This window comes from Pseudorca crassidens, chromosome 1 (genome assembly GCF_039906515.1).
Source record: "Pseudorca crassidens isolate mPseCra1 chromosome 1, mPseCra1.hap1, whole genome shotgun sequence".
Taxonomy (NCBI): Eukaryota; Metazoa; Chordata; class Mammalia; order Artiodactyla; family Delphinidae; genus Pseudorca; species Pseudorca crassidens.
In genome coordinates, this window is record NC_090296.1 from 198,416,596 (window position 1) to 198,436,914 (window position 20,319).

A 20,319-nucleotide genomic window follows, 5' to 3' on the forward strand; every position below is an offset into this window, starting at 1 on the left:
CTTGGAGACACCCAGGACCGCAGAAGCCCAGTGACACGAGAAATGGGGCGCAAGCACCTTCTGCAACCCGTTCTCACGCGTTACGGGCATAAACCGAGCTCTAACTAACCTCACTCCAGCTAACCGCGAGGAGGAAAAAGGGCGCGTGGCAGTGCCCCCTGCAGCCTAGCCACGCGTGGTGAAATTTCCGGCGCTCGGTGCGGCCAAGACACGGGATCTGCACCGCAGCCGCTCAGCTCCCAGAGCCCGCGCCGGGCGCTGCTGCGGCTCCTCCAGTCGCTCCCCGAAGTGCGAAGGCCATCGCCCCTTTCGCTGCGCGCCTGCGAGGCCGGCAGCTCTGGGAGCCGCGCCCGGCTGCGGAGCACTCGGCGGGCCGGGGGCTGCCCGGAGGCGCCGGCGCCGGCGGCTCCTCCGCGAGGGTTAACAGCGGTCCCCGCGGAGGCTTCCCCTCGCCGGCCCGGGAACGTGGATACCGCGACCGCAGGATGTTCGCCGGCTGGGCCGGGCAGTCAGGAAACATGAGAAGGCCTCGCTATTCCTGTTCCCGGGCCGCGCGCGCCCGTCTGGGTAAATAAAGCCGCGACGCCGGCGGTGGCCGCGGTGAGCGCGCTGGAGCCCGCGCGGAGAACATGCGGCGGGGATGGGAGCGCGCCTAGCCTCGACGCGGGAGAGCCAGCCGCCCTGCCGCCGGCCGCGGGCCCCCCCGCCACCGGTACAGCTCGCGGTCGCCGCGTCCCGGCGCGGGGCCGCGGGAAGAGAGGCGCGCTACGGCTCCCGAGCCGTTCCTTCCCCCTGCTCCGCGCGCCTGGGCTCTCCCCGCCCTTCCCCCACCTCCCTCCGAGGCCCTTGGGGACGCGCCCGAGGGGGGGTGGGGGCGGCGGCCGAGGCTGGCCCGAGGGTCTGCGAGGAGCCGGGGAGCCCACCTGGTTCGCGGGCGTGGGGCGGGGCGGTTCCGCAGGGAGGGAGCTCCCCAAGCCAGTGTGGAGTGAATCCGGGTAAGTGGGGAGCACGGGAGCCGAGAGGCGGCGTTGGGGACCGCGCGGGGACCCAGCTCCCGGCCCTTGGCCGCGCCTGCCGCCTGCAGACGCAGCCGTGCCGGGGTCTGTGGTTGCGACCTCGGCGTGGGCTTGGGATAGCGGGGAGGGTCCGCGTGGCAAGCTTCGCGGCGCAATGGCCGGGAAAACACGCCGTGGCCAACAGGAACACAGAGCTGAGGTGGGGACAGACAGCGGGGCTGGGAACGGGTTGCTTCACAAATAGAACAGCCTGAGCGCAAATCACCGAGCGCACGGATTTAAAAGGAAAAACAAGGCGCCTCCTGACGCCTCGAACGAGGGCTGCGAGCACGGACCTTTGCTCTCACACTGGCCGCGGAGGCTGCACGGACGGCCCAGACACGTACCTGTCTGCGGGGGGCAGCTAGCAGAGGTCTGACTTCACCTCCCCGCGAGCACTGACGGGGGCTGTCGTTTAATCTCTGCGGTCACAGCACTACACGTCGCGCGTGGCCCCTGCTGCGATGGCCGGAGGGCGGGGCTGGGGGGGGGGTCTTGGCGAGCGTGGGCACGCGGCGTGGGTGTGGGGGCGTGGCGGCCCTCGCCGGGGCGGGGCGCGGTTAAGGGGCGCCAGCTGTGAGGCGGGGGCAGCTCGGGAGCAAAGCGAGCTGCCCCCAGGCGCGAGGCGGGGAGGTTGGGCTGGCTGGGGCTGCTGCACGCCTCCGGGCGCTCACCCGGCTGCTCCGCGGCGGCGCGGACCGGCCCCCGACGCTCACGCGCGGCGGGCAGAGGCTCCGGGCCGCCGCGACCCGGGAGGTGAGCTGGCGGCTTTGCCCGACGGGGGCAGCCGCAGGCCCGGCGGTGCGCAGACCGCGGCGCCTCTTCCCGCTCTTTAACCCCTTCTCAACGTCTGAAATGGTTCTCCGAGACCCCAGAGAGGGGTGGGTGTGGAAGGACTCCGAGCTCGCGGCTCGCACCCGCGCTGCGGAAGAGGACAGCACTGGCCACTGGCTCGCGGGGGGGGGGGGGGGAGCGGGCGGGGTGCCGGACCCAGCGCGTCCGGAGCGGGCTGTGGGGTGGTAGGAGACTCGGAGGGAGGGGAGGGCATGGTGCATTTGTCCCTGAGCCCACTTCACTTTCTAGCTCTGGAATCTGCTAACTTTCCTGCCCTCACCCCCGCGCCAAGGGCTGTAGCCGGAAAAGGGACGCAGGGGTTTCAGCCAAACCATCCAGGACCTAGAAAACATGCAAATCCCCGAAATCCCAGTGCGGCCTGGGACTCATTGACTGGGGCTTGCGAAAGCGGTTGTTCATGTTCCCCCCAATTTTTCCTTTCTTCCAACCCCTCCTTACGACCCCGAGTGGGAGCTCTGAGAGGCTGTAGTCTTCCGTTTTGACTGAAGAACACCGCGCGGCCCCGCGCCTGCCCTCCGCTTTCCGGAGCGGGCTTCATCCAGATTAAAACCAACTCAGGCAAGGCTCCTTGAGGAGTCACTTTGCTTCGCCCCCGCGGGTTAACTGTTGCCGGCTGAGATTCTTTGGGAGCTGGGTGGCCGGGGCTAAGAGGAGGGTGGGTACCTGCCCCGGGAGCGTTCGGGGGCGGGTGACGGGCGTTGCGGCGGAGCGGTGTAACCAGCCAGGGGGGAGGCGGGGGGTTCCCGCGTTCAGGTGCGGCGGCGCCGCTCCTCCCCTGGGCTCCGCAGCCCCGCGCCGCGGCCGAGTTCGGGGCTCGGGACGCTCAGGAGGGTGAGCGCTCTCGGCGAGTAATATACTGCATTTTGATCTTCTAGAACCCGAGCCCTGCGGAGCTCCCGGCGGCCCGGCCCCAAGGCGCTGCGGCCGCGCCGCGCGGCCCTGTCTGCGCGCGCCATGAACACCATCGTCTTCAACAAGCTCAGCGGCGCCGTGCTTTTTGAGGACCGCGGGGCTCCGGAGCGGGAGCGGAGCGGCAGGCCCTACGGCGGCGTCCTGGACAGTACGCACGCTCGCCCCGAGGTGGGCATTACGGACGGCGCGCCCCTCAAGGACAACCTGGGCCTGAGACACCGGAGGACCGGGTATGCGCACCCTCCCGGGGCCCCCGCCCGCTCCGCGAGAGGTGGGGGCGGTGAGAGGCTTGGGCGTGCTGGTGACAACCGGGGCCTGCGCCTTAGGGCCCCCGACTTTTCCGGGAGGAGCGGTCTCCGCCTCCTGGGTTCGCGTATTCACATTTTAAGGGAGTAGTTGTTCAAAGTGTGGGGGGTCGATTCGTCAGAAGGGCTCCAAAGAGGCTCGTTGGAAACTGAGGACACCTGAAACCGCCTCTTAGTCCTCAGATGCCTGGACCTGGGGGCGGGGGTTACGTGCCTCTCTCCGGACCGCGGGTGCTGACGCGCGGCCGCTGGGGAGGCAGAAAGGGCTGAGCGGGATGCACGGGCGCAGAGCAGGGCCAAGCAGTCGGGGCTCCCCCCCCCGCCCCCTCAGGTCAGGCCAGCCCCGTGGGCTTCCCCCCTTGTGTCACGACAGGGCCTTGCATCGGCCAAGGTGTTGGGAAGGTCGGCCCTCCGCAGGATGCCCCGGACGCGCGCGCGTCTCGGCGGGGCCCGCCGCGAGCCCGGAGAGGGGGGGGCGCGGGCCTGCCGGGCCGGGTTTCGGTTTAGCGACCTGAGGGGCTGCGGGGGTGGGGTGGGCAGGGGCGAGAGCTCGCGGGCCACCAGCGGCTCCGGCTGCGGAGGAGGGCCGCCTGTAGCCCCGCCACGTCCCGCGGCTCCGGGAGCACCCCGCGGGGGGAGGGGCGGCCGTCCTGGCCGGTCCACCTGGAAGATTGCATCAGCTGCTTGTTGTTGCTGGTTAGGGAAATAAAGATTAGGTTTCGTCAAAATGTTACTACCAGTCCTCACGGATGGAATTGCATTTCAAAGTGTTTAAAGAGGCAGAAGTCCCGGAGGCTGCGGCGCAGGCGCGCGAGCCTCGCGGAGTGGCTGGGCGCGCGGGCGGCGGCGCGGCGACACCTCGCGGAGCCGCTGGGGAGCGCAGCGCCGAGGCCCGGCTCCCGGCTGCTTCCCGCCCTTCCTCGGAATATGCTTCTCCCGGGGTCTTTTTACGTTACCCCGTGGGACAGACCTTCCATACTTTTAAGCTCGCCCTTTTGTCGTGAAAAGCTCCCTACAGTGTTTTGGGTTTTTTCTTTCCGCTTTTTCATGTGTGTTTTTGTTTTCGGTTCTGCATTTTTCTCCACAAACCCCTTCTTGGAAAGCTTCCCCTTTACACGAGGATCAAAGGGTACAGCGGAGAGCTTGAAGAGAACCAGGGCAGCGGGGCGGCCATCACCCCTTGCTTTGTTCCCAACGTCCAGTGGGCGACGGGAAGCCCCGAGCGGCGGGCATGAGTCCCTGAAAGAACATTCGAGAGCCGGCCGCAGCCACTACTCATCCCCTGAGGCCAGGGCCCCTGGAGGGCGCGGCGCAGGCGGGCGAGGGACGGTGCCGGCCCTGCTGCGCAGGTCTGTGGCTTGAATAACAAAAGAGCTTCCCTCAGATCACCTAAACCTCTAACTTCTGGCTTCAGGATTTCCCCCTTTTCCATATAAACCTGGCGGCCTTCGCCGCCCCACGCCCGTCCTGTGCCACCCGGGCCGGCCCCGCGCGCCCTGACCCTGTGCGCCTCCCACCCCTACCTGGCCTCCGCGTCCGGGCGCGCGGGGCCGGGGTCGACCGGGCTGAAGCGCGTGCGGACCCGGGGGCCCGGCGGGCGGCGCTCGGCCGGCGCGGCTCACCGGGAACCCCTCCTCTCCCGGTGTCCCAGGGCCCGGCAGAATGGCGGGAAGGTGAGGCACAAGCGGCAGGCCCTGCAGGACATGGCGCGGCCCCTCAAGCAGTGGCTGTACAAGCACCGCGACAATCCGTACCCCACCAAGACGGAGAAGATTCTCCTGGCGCTCGGCTCGCAGATGACGCTAGTGCAGGTAATCGGGGCCCACGAGCCCCGACCCTCCCTCGGCGAGGCTGAGCGGCGGCCCTGCGCCTCCCGCCGCTGGGCACGGGTGGGCCGAGACCGGCCGTCCGGACGCTGCCGCCGCTCTGCCTGAGGCTGGTGCGGGGCGGGCCCAGGGCCGGAGCGGTGGTCTGGGGAGTTGCTGCGTCTCCGACCGTCTTCCGGAGGCTTGGCGCAGCAGGGGTCGTGTGGCGCTTGCTAAGGAGGGCAGGGCAAAGGCGAGCGCGGAGCTCATGCACGCGGCGGTGGCTCCAGCGGGCACTACCCCGCAGTGATTTGCGTCGGGGTCGCCCGAGGGCTCGTTGAAACACACGCTGCCGCCGCCCCCCACCCAGCCCGGAGTTCGCAGGAGGTCCTGGCCGGGGACGGTGCTTTGTATTTCTAACACGTTCTTGGGGTGATGCGTAAGCTGCTGGCCGCACCACACTTTGAAAACCAGGCAGAAGGGCACCCCACATTGGGGCCCCACGTTAAAGGTCAAGTTACAGGGTCCCTTTCAAGTTGACCGCTCCTGACAGAGCTAGTAGGTGGGCTGGAAGGGCCAGAAGCCGGTTTGGGAGGTTTTTCCTTTGTAAGAGGCACCCTGGGCCTTAGCTAGACTCCACGCGGCTTTGCTGGCGGTATCTTTGTCCTTGGGTTAAGGGGCAGATCTCAGATGGCGGGTACCTGGTCAAGTGCATAGGGGCGGCCTAAGCTTGCTCCATTTCTAGCGAGCAGTACTGCTGTGCACAGGTTTCCCTCCGTGGCGGCACCTGATGCTCGCAAAACCCGGTGAGGTAGAGCACGTGTTGTCAGCCTTTCGCAGGTGATGTAACCAAGGCAGGAGAAGGCTGTGTTGAGGGGTAGAGGTGGGCCTGGAAACGCCGCGGGTCCATACCACGTGCTCTGGCCGGCACACCAGTTTCCTTTCATAAATGCAGTGACGTGAACTTTCATGCGTGCAGGCAGAGCAGATTCACTCAGAAAGAGGAGAGGAGGTGCTACCTGAGCTGAGAAGTCGCGTCCGTTGCAGTAGCACTGCATCACTGCATTTGTGAAACTTTGGTCGTTCTATGACGGGTATAGTAAGTGAGAACCCCAAAGTAACAGGGAACGTTTAACTACTAGATAACACAAAAATTGTTTTCCAGAGTATTTAAGATTATCATTTTAGGAATTACTAGAAAGTTGGACGAAGCATGAAAATTGACTTGTACTCAGACTTATTAAAACTGTAATAAGCATTTTTTTTGCTTGTTTTCAGAATACAGTTGTAGAGAAAAACAAACATCTCTTCTGCTTTATATTACAAGGCAATAGTATTAATGGTGATTTGCTGCGGCGCTGGAGGGGAAAATTAATTTAGTGTTCTTGGCTTAATATCTGTTTAACACAAAACTATGAACTTTCAGTGATTTTCACAAGTAGTTTTTAAATAAGTAATTTCAGCCAGAAAAACTTAAGAAAATAAATGCATACATTCAAATTTGACTTTAAACTGGTATGCTATTTATTTTCAAAATACACAAATTTATAGAGCTATTTAAATAGTTCACTTTGATGTCAACAGTAAAATATTAACTTATTGATTACATAGTTCCATGTTTAATACTTGCCATTCTTTCAGACAGAAAGCAACAAATGTTTATGGCATATTTAGGACATTTTTAGCTACGAAAAGTATTATTTGGCATTAGCAGAGACATTTAAATTTTCACCTGTGGTAGTTTTTCTGAGTTGCAATACAAGTAGCTGTCATTCTAATACAGAATCAAATTATTCTCTACCTGTAATGATAGTTCAAATACAAATAATTCTTTTTGCATTAAGATCTTGGTAAGACTTGCATTTTTCTAATTTACATGACGTTTTTGTTCATGTAATGAAAATCTTTCCCATTATATTTTCTCTCACACTAGTCTTCAAATAAAAATGCATGCAAATATGTAATTTTTAAATGGGGCAAAGAAAGGTAATTATTTATAATTATAAGTGATACCTATTTAATGATTTCCAAGTTTTATAATAAATGAAGTTGGTTTCTGGAACTTTAAAGTGATAAACGGAAAAAATCAAACGTATAGAATAACCAAGGGACCCTTATATATCATTCAGGTTGGGTCCACCTCTTCTCCATTAGGCACAACGGAATGTCTGTGTAAGAAAAAATATATATATTTATGAATATAAGGGGTTTGTATAAGTCAGACATTTACTAAACATCCAAAGCAAATTCTGACGCTGTGGGAACCAAATAAATTATGTCAATACATTTCACTTCTGGGGGAAAAATATCGAGCTGTGATCTGAATAAAGCTTTTGAGCCCTGCAAATTAGACCCCTGTTTCATGAATCAGGTTCTCCCAGTGAATAAATTTCTCCTGTGGAGTCAGCCTTCTTGAGAAGAGTGATCATGTCTTATTCATCTTCATCCTCCCGTTTCACCCCAGCCCAGTACTTTCCATATAGTAAACTCTTCATACATGTTTGCAGACTGAATAGGTTCTCACTGGGGAATACTACTGTAATCACAATGTGACTTCCCCAAACATATTGTGGAAAACTGGAGAATGTCTTGAAATCAGACTAAGATATTCTAGTTTTAAAATCCATCTCACTGTAGGGAGCTCACAGAGGGCAGCTCGTTAACTTTAATGGTACATGTTCTACAGAACAAGCATATAACTCACCTTATTATTTTTAGTATATCTGGAAATATGTCATATTTTATGTCAATAGACAAATATGGAGGGTTTCCCATATTTCTAGCTCCAGTCTCTATTTCTTGTTTATTATAATACCTCTTGTCTCTGCTTCTCATAATTTATATTAATAAGTTGTCAGCATAATTATTTTATTCCTTAACTACAAGAGTGTCTTTTATTTTTGAACATTTCTTTTACCCTTCATATTTCCCTTTTGGTTGTGTGTCAAGCTATCAAACCTTTCATAAGCAGTACTTTTGCCTTATTTTGCTACTCTGAAGCGTGTAAAACTTGGTCAGCAATCTCCATTAAGCCTGGAAACAGAATGCTGAAGCTTTAATGAGGGAATTTTTTAGGACCACAGAAGTAACTTTTTCTGATAAACAGAAGCTCTAAGGACATTAATCAACACTACATTTTGTTCATTCCTGAAAGATGAGGCAGAGAGAGGTATTTCTGCAGCTTTCTTTTTTTTCTACTCACTAGACTTAGCAACTTGTCTTAATTTATTATAACTGTTTGCATTATTAATCTGCCATCTTCCTACTAAGATATAAGCATTTTTATAAAATTAACAGGAAGATGATATGTGTGTGTGTGTGTTTTCACTTTAACCAACCGAAATACTCCATTTTGCTTGGTTTCTATGACTGACCGGTGTTCAAACATTATAAAAATATACTCTCTACTTTCAAAATATAACCAGAATAACAGTGTGGAATAACAGATATGCGACTGGGGCTTTGTATTACTGTAGGATATGGAGCTTACTCAGGGAATAATTGCCCCTGAAGAAGTTTTTTAAAAGAAGGGCAGATGGGGGCTGTACCTGGTTTCAATATTTCCCATTGTTTATGTGTACATATTTAAAATATATTTATGTTTTTTTCTGGATTATAATAGTGGAATGATTATTTTTGTGATCACATACAGAGTGCAATGCAAGTGGAGTTTGAGACTACATTTTAGTGATTGGATGTTAATGCTCCCTTTTCTTACAGTAGAAGTTTCCAGTTCCTGTGATACAGCCATGTACCATTTGGTTAAATCTGGTGTGTTGCAAGATTTTGCCCCTGTGTTGACATAGCTTTTGCTTGGTATGCAGTGCTTCTGCTGAGATGTGTGTGTACTTATCAACTGCAAGAATTATGGCTACTGTTAAATATCCAACAAAATCTCAGATTGGTCCTTCTACGTTATTCCCAGTGTCAGACTACATGGTGTAGAAGTGAGGTGTTCGATATTTCAGTTGAATGACTGAATCTGTGTTGTTAATTCTGTGTGTTCAAAGGTGGACAGATGCCAGAGTATCCCCTTGGGTTTACTATAACGATTGCTCTGCCAGTGTGATGAATGTAAACACGGCTGCGTAGGATGAAAGCTACTGAGCTTTCTCTTCCAGCTTCTAGATATTTTGTTCTCTAAGCTTTCGCTATAAAATGCAGTGTTTTTAAAGCTCTGAGTTTGACGTTAAAATGCTGTTGCAGAACCTGTCCTTGGTAAGGAGGCCTGTTTCATGTAAAATAGAATTTCAAAAGAATTTGAATGATAACCTGAAGGAATCCATAGTAAGTTAAAGGTAGAGAATTTGAGCTGGTGCTTTTTTACCTGCAGTGAAATGGATGGCATTTGCATCACTTCATCAGGATGAAGTGAGCTGATACTCGTGCAGATTTGTTCACCAACTATTGTCTGCTGTTTGCATGACTTAACACAAGAAGATATTCAACACCCCTGACTATATCCAGCCCTTAGGTTGTACTGTAAGTTGCTGATAATAAAACACTGGCAGAGTAAATGTATTAGTAGGTTGGGTGCCGGTCAAACTTACGAAATCAGTTTAGAAATAGCCTGTTAGACACCATCAAACCTTTATGGAAAATCTTCTGATGTATAATTAATAAACTCTGTTAAGAGCTATGAGTATACAAAACGTAAAAAATGATACGCCTCCTATATATGAAAAGCTAGTTAATGCCACCATGACATTTAAAGGTCCCTATTTTTGTATGTTAGAATTATAAGTATATTGATTGTTTTTAAAATTTGAAGTCCATCGCGTTTTAATAAAAATATGAAGAGTTTCATAAGAATTGGATTTTACACTATGTGGTACTGTGTGTTGCTTGTATTAAGAGTTAAGGTCGGGGACTTCCCTGGCGATCCAGTGGTTAAGACTTCGCCTTCCAATGCAGGGGGTGCGGGTTCGATACCTGGTGGCGGAGCTAAGATCCCACAGGCCTCGCGGCCACAAAACCGAAACATAAAACAGAAGCAATATTGTAACAAATTCAATAAAGACTTTAAAAAAAAGTGTTAAGGTCAGTTAAGATTTAAGATTAGCCTCTGAATTACATGATGTTTAGTAAAGAAAGTAACAAAAAAAGTTTGGGAGTTGGATTCTAATAAATATAAGTGACATAGGCATGGGGGAAGTTGCAGGCTGTCCTCTGTGTGCAAAAGGAACAGAGAAGGACATAAAACACCTCTCTGATTGCTGAAGGGAGTAGTGGTCAGGAGAAGATAGGTTGGTACCAACCATAAAGGAGATGAATGAACACTTTTTAGGGGAGCATGGATGACATTCACAGATCTTAATTTTCAGAGTTGGCAAGGATGTCAGGAACCATGAAGTTCTGAAAAGATGAATGAGCTATGTAAACTCACACAGCCTGTTTTTGGCTAAGTCAGAACAGGAAACCAGGTCTCCTTCCATTATACCACAGTTAGAGGATGACAGGACATGCATGAAGATGTGAAGACGTTAAGTAAGTAATTAAATCATAACGGTGCACCAACACTTGAATTTGATGATGGTTGTTAAGATCCATTCAAGTGGGTAGAATGGAAGACAGGGAAGTTCGAAAAAATTCTGTTCTAAAATTCCCAGCTGGTACTCATGAGGACATGGGCGAACATTTCGGCCACGCCTTGGAGAATAGAGGGAGGTTTGAGAGGAAATGGGCCAGGCATGTCATGCCTCCATAGTGCAGGTTCACCCATGTATCATAGTTAATCACGTGTAGCTCTTCACTTTTAGTCCTTCTGTGTGTGCAGGGCACAAAGTTTATTCATTCCTAGCACTTAATATCATGGCTAAAGCACAGGAGCTACTCAGTATGTGTTTGCTGAATGAACAGTCCCAGAAGGTGTCTGTAGAGGTTGGAGGAGACAGAGAATTCAAAGTCAGACTAAACCCTAGTAATAATAGCACAGCTTGGCAGGAAGAGGGGTTGGTGGAGCCGAAGGCTTCTGAAGTGCCGTGGTGAGATATTACACCACTGCACATAAATTTGAGGACAGTTATCATTGCTTAAGACACAAAGGGAGGTAACACTTAATATATATTATATATGATATGGTTTGTGCATATATAAACTGGGGAAGACTACCATGTTTTACCCATGGGGAAAAAAAGAAAAAAATTATAGTTTTGGTTTTTTTTAATGTAGGATTCACCACAGGTTCATTCAATAATTAAGGCTTGAGTAATGTGCAAAAGTTGTGTATTTATAGTATAAATTTAAAAAAGAAAAAAAAATTCCAGTGCAAGCATCACCACACAAACCATTAATGTGCTGTGGAGTCATGTTACGGAAAAAATTGGTAGAAAAACGTAATCCTCTTTGCACTTTTCATCCTTTTCAAGGCAAGCATTGGCCTTTCCTGTTTTTAATATATGTATTCTGATGGTAGCTTGATGTTTAAAAAGAAATGTCAAGTGACATTTTAGCCTCTAGAAATCCAGTAGCACCTTAAACAAAAACAATGGAACTAACCTTGTTTTGCAGTGTTCATTTCTTTGCCGTCACCTATTTGGAAGCACTGGATTTTTAGCTTAAAGCTGGGTATTATTTGGCTTTTTTCTCTCTCTCTGCTTGTCTGATTGCTCTGTCTCTGACTGTTTTGCCAGCTCCTACCTCCTTAATTGCTGGAGGCTTCCAGGGTTTGGTCCTTGGCCCTCTTTGCATTCTGTCTGCTCTCACAGCCTCAGCTCTCGTCTTGGTGCATTTGACCCAGATCTGATCTTCCTTGCCCTTAGATCTCAGATGCCATTTTTATTTTCTTGCTGCACGTTTCCCCTGTGTGCTTTTCTAGTATCTCAAGCTAAACATTCCCAAACCAAAGGCATCATTTCACCCTCAAACAATTCTACTTTCTCAAATTGGCACTATCTTCTCTTCTTACACAAGTTTGATGACTCAAGGGCATCTCTTTCTTCCTTCTTAGTTACCTACCACAGTGTCTCGGGAATTTGACTTATATTTGTTCCCATGTCTTCTCTGTTGGAAACACACTTCCCTACCCATTATCCCTGACCTAGTCCTTCAAAATCTAGCTTAAATTCTTCATGAAGTCATGAGTCACATCAAAGTAACCCCTCCTTCGTTGCACCTGTAACATTGCATTTTAATGCGTCTTAAGCCATTTATCACATTCTTTCCTATATTAGTTATTTGTTTTTTTATTGAAGTAAGTTGGTTTACAATGTGTTAATTACTGCTGTACAGCAAAGTGATTCAGTTATACATATATATATACAAACACACACACACACACACGCACGCACACACACGCACACACATAGATATTCTTTTTTGTTATATTCTTTTCCATTACGGTTTATCACAGGATATTGCATATACTTCTCTGTGCTCTATAGTAGGACCTTGTTGTTTATCCATCCTGTATATAAAAACTCACATCAGCTCATCCCAAACTCCCAGTCCATCCCTCCCCCAAACCCCTGCCCCTTCGCAACCACCAGTCTGTTCCCCATGTCTGTGATTCTGTTTCATAGTTAGGTTCATTTGTGTCATATTTTGGATTCCACATATAAATGATATCATATGGTATTTGTCTTTCTTTTTCTGATGTACTTCAGTTAGTATGATAATCTCTAGGTCCATCATGTTGATGCAAATGGCATTATTTCATTCTTTTTTATGGCTGAGTAATATTCCATTGTATATATGTACCACATCTTCTTTATCTATTCATCTGTTGATGGATATTTAGGTTACTTTCATGTCTTGGCTGTTGTGAGTAGATACTAGAGTTATTTGTGTACTCTCCTACCTTTCTTACTAGACTGAAAATTTTATGGCAAAGCCCTTCAATATTTTTTTTGTTCCCAGAATACAGTTAGTGCTCATTCTGTGTAGTAAGTGCTCAGCACATTTGTTGAATGAATGAATGAATGAATGGATATAAATGTCCAATACTGTTATGTCATGAAGATATGTAGTGATCAGAGATTATGAGAGAGGCTTAGGTCCTTTCTGGGAAAGTAATTGTAGGATGGGTAATTTTTTTATGGTGTGTTAATTGAGAAATAAAACTTTTTTAGGTGTCAAATTGGTTTGCTAATGCAAGACGTCGGCTTAAGAATACTGTTCGACAGCCAGATTTAAGCTGGGCCTTAAGAATAAAGTTGTACAATAAGTATGTTCAAGGAAACGCTGAGCGGCTGAGTGTAAGCAGTGATGACTCATGTTCTGAAGGTTTGTTAGTATTTTTATCTTGCTTTCTTTGCTCTGCCTTTGGAAGGGGACATTCACTTCCATTGCTGTTTTTAAGGTTGATCCCACAAAACACGATGGTGCCGTAATGGTTCTTTTTATTGCCTGAGGTGGCTTTACTTTTACAATACTGTAAATGAGCAGCCAAATTGTGGCTGCTTCCTCTTGTTCATAGATTTATCATGTGTCAGAATAACATTTTTTGTGAAGTTCACTAAAATTAACATACCAAAGGGAGAGATTATATAGATTCCTGCTTTCCTTTGCCTAAAAATTAATCTTAACTATCAAAGATAATTTTATACACTTTAAATATTCTTCCTATATATATTTTAAATCACTAAATGTAACAGTTGGGTGGCTGGGGAGAAGTATGTGTAAGTACTACCTGGTGATATTTTTCCCCCTTAGATGGAGAAAATCCTCCACGAAACCACATGAATGAAGAAGGCTATAATAATCCAGTTCACCATCCTGTGATTAAAAGTGAGAGCTCAGTCATAAAAGCTGGAGTGAGGCCAGAGTCACGGGCCAATGAGGACTACGTATCGCCCCCAAAATACAAGAGCAGCTTGTTGAATCGTTACCTTAACGACTCTTTGAGACACGTCATGGTCACAAATGCTGCCATGATGGGAAAGACAAGGCAGAGAAACCATTCAGGATCTTTTAGTTCCAATGAATTTGAGGAGGAATTGGTATCTCCCTCATCGTCAGAAACCGAAGGCAATTTCGTCTATCGCACAGGTAAGTCTGTGCTTTTCGTGATACCTTGTTTGAAACAGAATTAAAGCTGCAGCAGAGGGCTTTCTTTTGACAGGTGTAAAGGCGTAATTTTTATTGCTTGTGCATCAGATTATGTACATATGGCCTATAATTCAGTTTGAAAGCTTTCATTTTGTTCTTAATTAGCAGATACGCTTGTTGGTAGATGATGGTTTACTGGGAAGTTTTCATCCTTAATAAAAATTTTTAATCTTAGTGATAAACATTCTTAGAGGAGATATGTATTGGCTTTATGAATAAAGCATAATGGAGGAATGTCCCAGATTATAACCAGCCATGCAGATACTCTGTACTCCATCTTTTCTCTTAAGTTCTTTGCTTGCTTATAGTGATGGAAAATGAACACAGAGTAGCATGGGTGCCAAGACGTTTGTGAAGGAAACGTGGCTTAAATTGCTTTGGAAATCTTACTTTTATTCCTGAAACGCACAAGTAGGGCTGTAAGTAGCTTTGAAAGTTTTGCTTTTAGTCCGGAAAGAGTGAATCAATTTCTACGTGTCCACAACTTTCAGATGGAGTGGCAAGTTTGGTAGAATTTTCTGTCTTGACTTCAGTGCTTCGTTACAAAGGATTGTGTGCCCTACATCTGGTGTAGGTAGACTCCGGGTCCTGAAAATGCCAGGCAGTGAGATTTAGAAATGTTACCCCTGGAATTAGTAACTTCAGGGGGCATGCAGCTCAGCCACATTATGTCACAGATAAGAAAGCCCCGACCAAGGAGACGCAGCGAGTTACTCTTCTCCAGATCGGTGGTGGTGTAGCTGAGCCTGCACAAGAGGTTGGAGGAGCCTAACTACTGCCAGACGACTGTTACCGCTGCTGTTACACATATTGCCACCAGTCATTCATTGAATAGTTGTGATATGCTAGGCTCTGCGCAATACTGCACAAGTACTAGTGCATTTAGTCCTTATAACGTCAAGGAGCTTGATATGTGAACAGTCGAGCTTTATAAAGAAATTTAAAGTTGGTCTGCTTAATATACCCTTAAGGTTATTTAGCCAGATACCTGATTTTTAAGTGTCTACAAATATGTACAAGATCTGTGAGGACTCAGAGGGAATCTCAGTACATTTTGGACCTCATCTCATTTTCGGTTCGTATCTCCAACTCCAACAATGAAAACAACTCCAAACACTCAGAAATACATAGCCTTGTAAATAATAAATTGGGTCTCGAAAGAAGTAAAGATGCAATAAAAGATAATTTAGCCAATAATGAAAAATTTAGAACTATCTACTAATACCTAACTGACAGAACTTGTAAGTAATTCAGAATGTTTTGAGAAAAAGGAAAATAAACCAAGTCATTCAAGTAGAAATAATTGAAAAAGAATAAACAGAAAACAAAAAGTGGTAAAATGGAAGCTGAAAAATAGATAAAAATCAAGAGTTGGCTCTTTGAAGTCAGTAGTAAAAACACTCAAGCAGGGGCTTCCCTGGTGGCGCAGTGGTTGGGAGTCCGCCTGCCGATGCAGGGGACGTGGGTTCATGCCCTGGTCCGGGAGGATCCTGCGTGCTGCGGAGCGGCTGGGCCTGTGAGCCATGGCCGCTGGGCATGCGCGTCCGGAGCCTGTGCTCCGCAGCGGGAGAGGCCCGCGTATCGCAAAAAAAAACCTCAAGCAAAAATGGACACAAATTGAAGTTGGAAATAAGAAAGGATATAGCAATCATTATATAGTTATTAAACAAAAAATATTTTTAAAAATTATAAAGTACTATGCACAATTGTTTGACAGTATACTGTATGCAAATGTATAGATGAAGTGAATTGCTATTATCCACACAAATTAAATTATTAATTCATAATAAGAAAAGGTTTAAATGACCACTAATGCAGGAAAAATTAAGGTTTTTAGTAAACCCAGTTCCCAAAACACTTGATAGATAACTTGGTAGATCCATTGGATTTTTTTTCAAACTTTGAAGAAATAATTAATTCCTATGCTTTATACATTTTTCTGGAACATATAAAAGCATGGGAAGTATCCCAACTTTTAAAAGTGTAAATGTTATCCTAATCCCAAACCAGATCAAGATAGCATAAAACTCAAAATTTTTATTTGTACTACTGATACTGACTATGAAACAACATGGGAAATATTGTAAGTTTAAGTGAAAAAATTTTAATTGTGGATACACTGAGTATAATTATGACAAGTGTGTATGGACAAAAACAAGAAAGATAAAAACAATGAAAATTACAATTTGATGAGGGGGTGTAATTGAAGGACCGTTGTTTAAAATTTTTTTTCTTGTAAATTTATGTTGCCCAGTAAAAACAAGGTCACGTGCCTATGAAATTTCCCCAGTGTGTTGGGTCTTCTGAAAATCCATGCTCTTTTCCAAGGTGACAAAATGTAAAGTCAAAGAGGGACTAGCATGCCTGTATATTGATGCTTTTCGAAGTGAAGTAGCTTGGCCATGTATTTTTATTAAAGCATTCCAACTGCACTTGGTCCGTGTCATGGACTATTCACTTGCCAAATTCTAGTTTTAAATCAAACCTATCTTTTAGTTATGCAAGCAATGAGATGGCAGCCTAGACACGTAAACTTCTGGATTTGCGTGCATATGTATAAGCTTAAAAAGAACAGAATACAATTTTGGGGTTTGTGGATGGAGAATGAGGAAAGACTGGTTGGTCTCAAACTGGTCTACTAAATTTCAGACGAAGACAGTAAATGGCTGTCTTCTGTGGGAATTGAGTGACAATGCTGCTGCAGTTGTATCTGGGTTAGCAGTCATGCATAAGGGGTGGAACAGAGAATTTCAGTAAATACTTTCTGAACAACTGCTTTGGTTTTCTCTGGCATACAGGCTATTCTGAATCCCTTCAGTTCCTTCTGGTTGTATCTTATCTTCCTCATCCAAACAGCAACCTTCTAAGTCTGCTCTCAAACACCATCCCCTCCACCACCCTAGTTCTATAGTAGTACAAAGATTTCGGCTTTAAAATTTTTTTTTTTTCAGAAGAGATCACCTTCAAGTACAAGTTATTGGTTTATTTGTGCTGAGAAATCGTATCCGTTTTTCCATCCATTTTTGTAAGACAGCTGCTATCACATGATGCATTTCCCTAAATATAGGGAGTCAAAAGGCCAAGTGAAAGAAAGAGTTGGTGTTTGGAAGGGTAATGTATCACTGAATTTCATTTCACTTGTTAAACTCTAGCAGGGAGAAGTCTGGTAGATTATAAAGCAGTAATCCTAATTGAAGATATTGTTAGACACCATCCAAGTAGGTACAGACATGTTTTTATTGATTTTATGTGGACATTAAATGTTTCTCTCTAGTATGCAGTCTCCCACAACATGCAGGAAAAAAAGAAAAGATGTTCTTTTTTCAGGGGCATGGTAGACTCTCAGTCAGCATTCTGACAGCAGCAATTATAACATTAGAATTGATCAGAATTATTAAGGTTATTGCTTCGAAATACAGTTAAGTAATACACAAGAAAATCTAGTCACAGAGTGTCATCTGTTGAATGAAGTCACCTAAATTAAAATTACAATCCTCTTCGTCATGTTAGGTTAACGGATGGTAATTTTCAGATATTCGATGGAGGGGGTCTGCTCTCTGAGGTGTCAGGATGAGGACCCTAGCATCATACGTGCCTCCGCTCCTGTTGACCCAGTGTTCAAGTTCCCTAGATGGGGCCATCCGTGAAGGAGCCAGCCGCCATCTGTAGCATCTTCCAGAGTGAGTCCTCACTAGAGGCTTTCCTAACTTGGATTTGAGTTTAATTTACCCTAAACCAAGCCTATTAAATTTCCTTCTTCAGTGAGGGAGAAAGGAGACATTTCTAAGAAGTATACTTGGTGAGGGGACTGTCAGGCAAGTCTTGAAACAGGAAGTGTGCACTTCCCTGCTCTGTTGCTGGCACGAGGACAAGTTCCTATTCTGTTCTTTCTTTTCGCAGCTCACAAATGACCAACTTATAAATGGCTAGTACACTCTAATGGTTACTCTCTGAGCCTCACTGCTTCCCCACTGCTTTATGAATTTATATAATTCATAAATTTACTCTGCTCCCACGAGGCTGAACGTTTCAACTTCATCTTGTTAAACTGCCTAAAATCCCTGTTAATTATACACATCTGGTATAGAAAAACCATATTGGCGGATAGAACTCTTTTCTATGTTAGTGTGAATTAATCAGATTAGCTTCCCCTCCACTTGACTGAGGGTGAATATCCCTGAAGAAATGGAGATTTTTTTTTTTTTTTTTTTTTTTTTTGGCAGTACGCGGGCCTCTCACTGCTGTGGCCTCTCCCGTTGCGGAGCACAGGCTCCGGACGCACAGGCTCAGCGGCCATGGCTCACGGGCCCAGCCGCTCTGCGGCACGTGGGATCTTCCCGGACCGGGGCACAAACCCGTGTCCCCTGCATCGGCAGGCGGACTCTCAACCACTGAGCCACCAGGGAAGCCCCAGAAATGGAGATTTTGATGGGCAGAAAAAAGTCATTTATTTGGTGCACAGGACTCTTTGGGAGGTGGAGTCCATTTGAATGGCCTGCAAAATGGGGCAAAATGAGGGAACTAGGGATTTTGGTTACTGGGGAAAGACAAACAAGGCAGTAGAAAGTAAATCTGGGAGAATGACAAAAAGCTAAATGCCATTTCCAAATGTTTTTTCTTGGCTAATGATGACCCCGGTGGGTGGTGGAGATGGTCTTTTTTCGTTCTCTTCCTGCACGCTTGTGTACTTTAGAATTTAAGCTGGTACTATCAGTAGTAAAAGCCAAGGATGCTCATGAGTTCAGTAAACCATTGGATTAGCCTGGGATTTAACCCTAATTTATAGCACAGCTTCTTTGGCGAAATGGCGCTCTCCATTCTAAACTGCTGACTTCACAGTAAACTTCTGGGACACAAGTCCTTCATGTACGAGGTGCCCTTTCATGCCTTCATACCGCAAACAAAAACGTTCTAGGCTTGCTGGAGCCCTGGGCCTTACTCATCAAAGAAATCGTAGTTTAAGTGAAGCAGAGGAAAGATTTAAAGAACTGCCTTGTCAGATCCTTTTGAACAGTGAATAACCATTCCTAATTTGTTTCATCAGTTTTAGGTGTTTGTGGGTAGCTTAAAGAAAGCTTCATGGTAGTTGACAGAAGGCTTTGTCAAGAGCCAGCTGTCAAGGGTAGCATGGGTTTCTGTGTACATGCTAGTTTCTCTTTGGAATTTTGTTGACCAGTAAGTCGACTTTGGATACTTTCATCTTCTTTTATTTCCCTTTTTGTGCTTGTCACTTCCTTGTTTTTAGTGAAAGATTAAGCTTAGCCCTGTTGGATGATTCCAGACATTCTTTTCCTGGCATGCAAATGACTGTTGATGTACTCCAGCAGAGAATAATAAAACCCTGTATCACCAGCCCAGTTTGTGACATTTAAAGGATACTTGAAAGGTTATCCAATTTTTTGTCCTGTGTCTTTACTGCAGTAATACCTCACCTATCAGATACCATCTGGAAATGAGGTTTTCCACCTAAGTGAAATTTCCAGATAAAAATTTAAGGACCGATTTTAAAAAGATAGACTTTTCTGCTCTCCTAGACTTATAGTATGAAACCCAGCATGTGAGGCGTGCCTCAGCAGCATCCTCTCTCTTCTCTAAACCTCCTGCTCCTGTTGCTTTTTATGTTTCCACCCTTCAAATCAGTAATTCTAGGATTAACCACAACTGTAAACTTGCTCTCCTGATGCCTTTGAAGAAAGAACGATGTCTTTCTGATAGCCTTTTAAAAAGGGATCTTTCCTAATTACTTATTCCAAAGCAGTAACCTTCGAAATGAGACTTATGGAAATTCTGAGCTTTGGGGAGGCTTGGGGTAGAATTATAAAAACTTAATAAGCATGATAGTCTGAACACTATAGATTATTAAATGTTTATCAGTGATGATGATGGCAGAACACATTCACATGGATTATTTCTGAAATGCACATTAGCTTGATCTTTGAAAGTAAATTTTCTTTATGGATTCACTTGCAAAATTTAAATGAAACTGTGTAAGTGTTAAGTGTTCCACCTACTGTTAAAAACTGAGAGATTCATGGCAGACAGAAATAGAAAAAGAGAACACATGTTGGCATAAGCAGTTTGCTGGCTCCTTCAGGGGTTAGTTTTTCATTCACTTTTCTTTGTTTGTTATTTGGTATCATGTGAGAGCCTGAGAAAGTCTATATGTAGAAGCTGAGACTTAACAGCGCCATTCAACAACCTGGCTCACAAACAGATCAAAAATATACGGCAGCCTAGCTTAGAAAAAGTACGCATTTTTAGGGCTGTGTTTGATCCTGAGTTTTTTGTCCCTTTATATTGTGTTCCCTCCATGTGCTGCCTTAGAATGACAGCAACACG

General features: G+C 46.7%; 1 protein-coding gene across 1 annotated transcript in view; it reads left to right on the top strand.

The window, feature by feature from the left end:
* Positions 1-1,708: 1,708 nt before the first annotated feature.
* Positions 1,709-20,319, top strand: part of MKX (mohawk homeobox) — a 61,876-nt gene continuing 43,265 nt past the window's right edge. Inside the window, exons 1-5 of the mRNA XM_067705800.1 lie at positions 1,709-1,811; positions 2,786-3,052; positions 4,779-4,938; positions 13,002-13,155; positions 13,585-13,920. Of these exons, the coding sequence (XP_067561901.1) occupies positions 2,865-3,052; positions 4,779-4,938; positions 13,002-13,155; positions 13,585-13,920 (838 nt within the window). The 5' untranslated portion in view covers positions 1,709-1,811; positions 2,786-2,864. The remainder of the gene's footprint in view (positions 1,812-2,785; positions 3,053-4,778; positions 4,939-13,001; positions 13,156-13,584; positions 13,921-20,319) is intronic.